The 7,277-nt window shown below is 39.9% G+C and overlaps 3 protein-coding genes across 5 annotated transcripts in view; 2 read left to right on the plus strand and 1 right to left on the minus strand.

Moving 5' to 3' along the window:
• Tusp (WD40 superfamily protein Tusp) overlaps positions 1 to 2,419 on the plus strand; it is a 40,674-nt gene extending 38,255 nt beyond the window's left edge. For both annotated transcript variants that reach the window (XM_064697153.1, XM_064697154.1), the window contains exons 9-11: positions 440 to 787; positions 850 to 1,041; positions 1,363 to 2,419. In XM_064697153.1, coding sequence (XP_064553223.1) covers positions 440 to 787; positions 850 to 1,041; positions 1,363 to 1,479 — 657 coding nt within the window. In that variant the 3' untranslated portion in view covers positions 1,480 to 2,419. The remainder of the gene's footprint in view (positions 1 to 439; positions 788 to 849; positions 1,042 to 1,362) is intronic.
• Positions 2,420 to 2,488: 69 nt separating this feature from the next.
• Positions 2,489 to 3,673, minus strand: LOC135438734 (probable enoyl-CoA hydratase). Its single transcript, XM_064697170.1, has 2 exons — positions 2,737 to 3,673; positions 2,489 to 2,683 (listed from the first exon to the last, which is right to left on the minus strand). The coding sequence occupies exons 1-2, from the start codon at positions 3,635 to 3,637 to the stop codon at positions 2,574 to 2,576; spliced, it is 1,011 nt and encodes a 336-aa protein (XP_064553240.1). The 5' UTR covers positions 3,638 to 3,673; the 3' UTR covers positions 2,489 to 2,573.
• A 136-nt stretch (positions 3,674 to 3,809) lies between these two features.
• Mtl (Rac family small GTPase Mtl) lies at positions 3,810 to 6,883 on the plus strand. 2 transcript variants are annotated; one of them, XM_064697171.1, is made up of 5 exons: positions 3,810 to 4,033; positions 5,454 to 5,591; positions 5,673 to 5,905; positions 5,975 to 6,135; positions 6,200 to 6,883. In XM_064697171.1, the coding sequence occupies exons 2-5, from the start codon at positions 5,476 to 5,478 to the stop codon at positions 6,275 to 6,277; spliced, it is 588 nt and encodes a 195-aa protein (XP_064553241.1). In that variant the 5' UTR covers positions 3,810 to 4,033; positions 5,454 to 5,475; the 3' UTR covers positions 6,278 to 6,883. The 2 variants fall into 2 exon arrangements, with proteins under 2 accessions (XP_064553241.1, XP_064553243.1); XM_064697173.1 differs by having other exon boundaries at positions 3,810 to 4,031; positions 5,443 to 5,591.
• The last annotated feature ends 394 nt before the right edge of the window (positions 6,884 to 7,277 follow it).

Consider the following 7,277-nt stretch of genomic DNA (forward strand, 5'->3'; position numbering starts at 1 on the left):
TATACATACATATATACCAAAATATACGTATAGGTTTTTGTGTCGCAGTTCGTTGATTTAAAATTATCGATAACTTGCATTATATACCTGAAATCGATAAATTTCGAAGCAATAAGCAACTGTGTTTTGAGCTTATCGCAGTGTTTTTAAAAACTATAGACACCAACTTTGGCATTCTAACTCTCGTACAACGTACGCAGTTCGAGCCTATTGAAAATGATCGATAACTAACGACGTTTACTGTAAATCGATAAATATCGTTTAACAGCTTTTATTTAGGCACATCTTGGAGATTTTAACAGTGTCGGTGCTCGTAAAGTTCAGAAAAGTTTAAACGTTGGGCTGACATATGGGACATATGCTGCTCAATTTCTAGCAGCAATATAGATCCAATATATCCAGCACTGTAGATCCTATTTAACCTTCCTTTCCATTTCAGGCTTTGACCACTCTCGAAAATATCATCAGTCGTTTGCGTGATCTGGATGAGGGTCGATTGACGCCGCCATCGACGCCGCAGCGTTTGCCGCGTAGCTCACCCGCCTCGCCGGCGGCCAGCAAGAAGAACAAGCGACAGCAGAGCAACTCGCCCATACGCCACATACTCAACTCGCCGCTCCTGAATCGCCGTCAGCGAAAGAAGCCGAGCATCATTGAGAGCTCCGACGATGAGGGCAATCTTACGAATGGCTCCGGCGAGGAAATGGGCAGCGCCGGCAGTGGCAATGGCAACGGAAAGCAGTATCGCGATCTGGAAACATTCCAAAAGGCGCAGCTGCGCCAGAAGGTGAGCTCTGCAGCTGGTAAATAATTGCAAGTCATAAAGATAACCTGCTTTCCTCTGTGCAGCTTAAACGTGGCAAGATCGAGCCAAATGGCAGTGCCAGTTGCGCCAATCCGGCGCCAGTGCGCCGCGAGTTCGTGATGCACAACAAGGCGCCCATGTGGAACGAGATGAGCCAAGTGTATCAGCTGGACTTTGGCGGACGCGTCACCCAGGAGTCCGCCAAGAATTTTCAAATTGAATTTCGTGGCAAGCAGGTGCGGACCCAATGCAAGCTCTAACCAAAAATAACGGCTATATTCGGCATGCCGAAGATTAAATACCATCCGATTGTGCAGTTTTGCGAGCAGAAAAGTAAAGCTTCGTTAATACCTCCAAAAACAGAATAATTTATCATAATTGTTATTAATACATATATTATTATGTTGAATCTTTAATTTTGTTTCCAATGGGCTTCAAATTCGAATCTGTCAAGCCTGTATATTAAGGTTTACATGTATATTTAGTGAATATGTATTATACCGATATGTATGTGACCATATATTTAGCATATATATAAAAATCTTAATATTTTGCAGGTGATGCAGTTTGGACGCATTGATGGCAATGCGTACACCTTGGATTTTCAGTATCCCTTCTCGGCGCTGCAGGCATTTGCCGTGGCGCTGGCCAATGTAACACAGCGTCTCAAGTAATTGGATTTTAAGCATATGCCTAATGCTGTATTACCGTAAAGCATTAAATATATATAACTACATATATATAAATTACTATATAGGACTTATAGCACGCCGCCAGCTAACGTCGCAGCAAGTTGCAATTGCTTTATAATGCATATTTTTTATACAGAAGGCGCGCCTTGGCTTTTTCATTTGTAAATATGTATATGTACTTATTGTATTGTGGTCTTTAGGTTTCTGAATACCATATGTAATATCCGAAACGATATATGAACTCATACCACCACTTGATTGAAGGTTTAGCAATTTGATATTGGTGTGCAAAACTCACAGTCCGATCCATTTTTTGTGCAATATTTGTATGACAAACTTTTTGGCTTAAGTATAAAAAAAATTTGTAAATGTTAAGCATTAATGATGTACGATGAATTAAAAAAAAAAACAACAAAAAGTGCGTACGTGTGCGCATTGAAATGTGCGTAACTGAATGAAAACGATTTTTTCAGTCGATTTTTAAACTAGTTTGTACAACAGCAGCCTTTTTTGCATTGGGCTTCGTTTGTTTTTCTCGACTTAAGTGCAATAATAACAATTCCTTTCGTTAATAATTTTTAGCCTATAAGCAAAAACCCATTAAAGAAAAACATATATCCATATATGTGTGTACTTATTAACAGCAAAAATCGCTTGGAACAAAAACATAAAATTAACAAGAGCTCGCTTGGCCTAACATTTAAAAAAAAATTGAATGTGTGTACGAGTACTTAATACTAGCATATTTTTTATATATTAACTAATTGTGAAACAAACATTCTTACACACACACATACACACACGAAACAAATTTTGTGCTTTTCCTCTTACTCTCTTTTTTGTAGTTAGGCTTAATTTCAAGGAAATTTCGTTATTGTAATTGTTGTGAATATTGAAATAAACTCAAAACTCAAATCGTAAACGATTTAAGTCTGCAACTAATTAAAAAAAATATATTATATGTGAATAAACAAACAACAGCAACAAAAAATAAAACAATAAAAAACCATTTTTATTTACATATATTACATGCTATTGCACTAAATGCATTTGAGATGTGGAATATTGCCATTTTGTTATTTCTTCTTCTTTAGCAGTTGTTCTATTTCGATTTCGGCTCTCTCCCAATTCGGTAGAGACTTCTCCTTGACGTGCCAGGCATCCGTTTTGGGGCCTTTTGCTTCAGCTGCATAGAAAGGATTTATTAAAAAAGAACTGCTTATAATACATTTTTCTTACATGTCTTGAAACGCTTGACGCCCTCCTGCATATTCGTCACCATGGCCGCAGTCACATTCATGATCTCGTTGCTTACGGCTGCATGAAAACCTGGACGAGAATAGACATTGGCGTTATCCAGTGCCGCATTACGATCGTGCTGCAACGAGGCCAATGGGAACTTGGCTATCGAAAATGCCAAGTTGACTGCCTGGCCCAGCGCTGTTCCTGTGGCCACAATTCGATTGACTAGTCCAATGCGCAGTGCCTCTGTGGCGTATACACGCCGACCCGTCTCTATAATATCGACAGCATTTGAATAGCCCACGGCCGCAACCAGACGCACGGTGCCGCCATCGCTTATGGGCACGCCCAACCGCCGATTGAAGAAGCCCAACACAGCCGTGTCTTCCATGACTCGAAGATCGCAGAGAAGTGCCAGTTCCAGGCCGCTGGCCACACAGAAACCGCTGATGCCGCATATAATGGGTTTGCGTAGGTGCCGCCTGGTCGGACCCACCGAGCCCTCATGGCGCAGCAAAAAGTTCAGACTGCCGCGTTGCGCCTCCGCTTCCAATTCTTTCAAATCATAGCCGGCCGAGAAAGAGCCGCCCACGCCGTATAGCACTCCCACAGGCGACGTGTCATCCGCCTCAAATTGATTGATGGCCTCGCTTAGCTTCACCGCGGTTGCTGCATCAATTGAATTGCGCTGTTGCTCTCTGTTGATACCAATCAATGTGATGTTGGCATCTTTTTCAACCAATACTCTTGGTGCATCGCTTTGACCCGTATCCGAATATTTAGCAGCACTTAGACAGAATTTTTTGCTGCACAAGTTTGAACCAAGTGCGCCTTGAATTAGTTTATTACAACTGGTAAAACGGCTGATAATAAACAATTTACTCATTTCAGCCAGCATAATAACTTTGAGTGTTGTGCAGCGTTAAAAGCGATGATTTCGCTGACGCGCATTGCAACACTGCTTGTCAGAGTTGAGCGACGCTGTCAAAAGAAGGCGTGTATGTGCGCGCGTGTGTGCGTAAGTGTTGGTGTACAACAAAAAAGCAGATTTAAAGAAAATACAAACGCTGCGCTGCCACCTAAATAATTATTAATTTATAAAAATAATAATAATATATTGTTAAAGTTAGTTGAAACGTTAGTGTGTGTATGCGTGTTTGCCATCGCATTACATGTGCATGACTGTGTCCTGCATACAAATACAAATACCAGTGATATAAGCAAAGTACAAAACAGCTCGATTACAATACACGATTCCAATCTGCCGCCGCAGACAAAGGATAGTTAAGAAACGGTATTAACCTGGTTATATACATATACATTTGCTTGTGTATATCAATATAAGCTAAACTGCACGCAAAATGTGAACGTGCGGCAGCTGCTGGCAGCGGTCTGCGGTTGCGGCGCCCGCTGAGAGCAAAACAACAACAGAGCGAAAGTGACGAATGTCCAGCGCCACAGCAGCGCTCGACCATAACAATAAGAGAGAGGGAGAGATCAGCGCGCCCTGCTCTGCACTTGCATTGCATGTGGCTGCAATGATATGTCCGCTGCTTTTTCACTTAAACTGTAATTGAATTGGCATTACAAACTACGGTTAATGCCCAGCCGCTTTTCTGTGGTGGGGTCGCAAGTTCTGCCACCGCCTGCATTATTAGTACTTAATTGTGTATATTTTTAACAATGCGCGTCCGTCCAACATTTGGGCGCATTCGTCTGTTGCCGCCCCTCCAGCTTTGCTCGACGCCCATTCAGACGCGCTGCTTCATTGGCGCCCCCGAGGGCTCTTGTCGACGACACTATTGCCATTTTGCTGTTGTATGTGCGCGCGTGTGTGTGCGTAGAGAGAGTGAGAGTTCGAGAGAGAGTAATTTAATTTTGTGATGAAATCTGTAACGCATTGAAGGAGACATCCCTAAGTAGAAAATAATGTACATATATGTATATAGTACATATGTACATATGTATGTGTATTCATGAACAATTGATAGGTTAAATCAATATTTACGATCAGATTCTGCAGGCTACGCACATATGTATGTACATTTGGCACCATCTTTTTAGGGATAGTATTTCATTACAACCCAAGAGATATGTTTTAAATATATGTACATATATATATTTATTTATTTTTTGTTATTTTTGCCACAAATTTTTTTTTGCGACCAGATCTGTGCAATATTTGTATCATATGTACATCTGACAGGCTTCCGAGTAAACAAGGATTTATGGTTTTCTCGGTTTTCTTTTAGATATTGATCAATAAGTAAGGGTATCTAGACATTGGTGTTCCGTATTTTCTCTATGTGTGTCGCAATCTCTACCGCATCATGATCTATTTTCGTAAATATTGTTTGCAAAAAACAAAAAAAAGGCTCTGAAGTGTATATAAAACTTTCGTTTTATTATGTTTGCGGCTGGGACACACCTTTTGATGCCAGCCTTTGATCGTATGTATAAATATACATATATAAGTATACACTCGCCACGGCACTAAAAGTAATTAAATTGTCAATGTATGTTCGTATGTGCAGATATATGTATATATATATATATACACATATCATTGCGCCGTCAGATAACATGTAGAGAGTTGAGTATAGAGTTTATTGCCTCAAGTATAGCTTAATTAATTGAATTAAATGCGCACGCATTCATTCAAAACAAGATATTCTGACGAAAAACACACTCACATTCACATTTCGCTCATTCAGCAAATACAGTCACGACTCGACGATGTCAACCGGAAGACCCATAAAATGTGTCGTCGTTGGTGACGGTACCGTCGGAAAGACTTGCATGCTAATCTCCTACACAACAGACAGTTTTCCCGGTGAATATGTGCCTACAGTGTAAGTTTTTCCGAACTCTCCACATATGCTCGCTGATCTTCGCTAATCATATTTGTATTCAACTACTTCATTTCCGCACAGCTTTGATAATTACTCCGCACCTATGCAAGTGGATACAATACAAGTGTCGCTCGGTCTATGGGATACAGCCGGTCAAGAGGACTATGACCGGTTGAGGCCGCTCTCCTACCCACAGACAGATGTCTTCCTGATATGCTATAGCGTTGCGAGCCCCTCATCGTTCGAAAATGTCACCTCCAAATGGTATCCAGAGATCAAACATCATTGCCCAGACGCGCCCATCATATTAGTGGGTAAGTGTGTGGATGCGATTTTAGCTCTCAGGTGTGGCATGACTTTGGGTACCTCCTTCTTGCTTTCAGGCACCAAAATCGATTTGCGTGACGATCGCGAGACATTGAGCGGCCTAGCCGAGCAGGGTTTGACGCCGCTTAAGCGCGAACAAGGCCAGAAGCTGGCGAACAAAATACGCGCTGTGAAATACATGGAGTGCTCCGCCCTGACGCAGCGCGGACTCAAGCAAGTAAGTGACACACCTAAGCAACGGATACATAATTTTATTTCAATGCGATTTTCTAATTATTTAGGTGTTCGAGGAGGCGGTGCGCGCGGTGCTGAAGCCGGAGCCATTAAAGCGACGCCAGCGAAAGTGTTTAGTTATGTAAATAAGCAGAGGAAAACGGCATCAGAGAATACTCAGAAGCAGCAGAGAGAACAAACCACACATAAAATGGAACGCCCTTATCTATCTCTACCTAAGCGTGAACAAATCAACACAACTTGCGCACTTGATTCATTGAGCATTATCATTTTTATACTCTGTAATTTTGAATATGTATAAGTCAAAATATTATTTGCATAATTCACTCAGAACCGCATGGCACAAAAGAAAACACAATTCGACTCCCTCCCATTAGAAAACTAAAAGTAATTAACATAAAGAAAAGAAGCAGCACTTAAACCAAAATTCAAAAGCAGCTACACACATTGAAATCTAGTCAATTGAATCGAATGTATTGTACTAATTTTAATCAAGAGCAGCAGCAAAAATCTAAACAGAAACCAACGAAACATTGGTTTCGCATATCAGTGCTAAAGTATAGAGAACAATATATAAGCAATTCCTAATTTGTTTATTAAATGTATTATAATTATAATGTAGCCCAGGCGTTTCCTAATTTTCAACAATAGCCAAAACACTTGACGATGAGCTCTTAGAGAAAAAAAAAAAACAAAAAAATAAAAATAAAATAAAACGCGTTTATACATTAGCTAAGACTTTTTTTCAAATTATTTGTAATAATCACAATTAACTGACGCTCATTTGAAATTGTCTTTTCAAATTGTAACAACTGTTGTTTCTTATTTTATAATAACTTATTTATTGTCCCTAACTTTAATATTGAAATGTAAAAAAACTTTTACGGCTTAAGTATAGCGAAAAGTGTATATGGAAAACGGATATGGAAATGGCATGGAAAAACTGCATTTAAATGTGACTTGACTCGAATCAAAAAACAAAAATTCAAGCACACAATTTTGAAAACAACTCGATTAGCAATTCGAACAACAATTTTTTATATCGATTATATATATAAAGAGAATAAATCTAACGAAAACTTATGTAAATGTAAATTAAAACGACGAATGGCGAGCGTCTTTGTA

This window comes from Drosophila montana, unplaced genomic scaffold, assembly GCF_035044405.1.
Source record: "Drosophila montana isolate Dmon_TW-CO22-7 unplaced genomic scaffold, ASM3504440v1 contig_3848_1, whole genome shotgun sequence".
Classification (NCBI taxonomy): Eukaryota; Metazoa; Arthropoda; class Insecta; order Diptera; family Drosophilidae; genus Drosophila; species Drosophila montana.

Bases quoted from the DNA above. Each gene is read 5' to 3' on its own strand.
- LOC135438734 (XM_064697170.1), bottom strand. From the start codon at position 3,637: ATGCTGGCTGAAATGAGTAAATTGTTTATTATCAGCCGTTTTACCAGT. The intron at 2,684-2,736 runs GTAAGAAAAATG...CTTTCTATGCAG, and splicing joins CGTCAAGCGTTTCAAGACAT to CTGAAGCAAAAGGCCCCAAA.
- Mtl (XM_064697171.1), top strand. From the start codon at position 5,476: ATGTCAACCGGAAGACCCATAAAATGTGTCGTCGTTGGTGACGGTACC. The intron at 5,592-5,672 runs GTAAGTTTTTCC...ATTTCCGCACAG, and splicing joins GGTGAATATGTGCCTACAGT to CTTTGATAATTACTCCGCAC. The intron at 6,136-6,199 runs GTAAGTGACACA...CTAATTATTTAG, and splicing joins CGCAGCGCGGACTCAAGCAA to GTGTTCGAGGAGGCGGTGCG.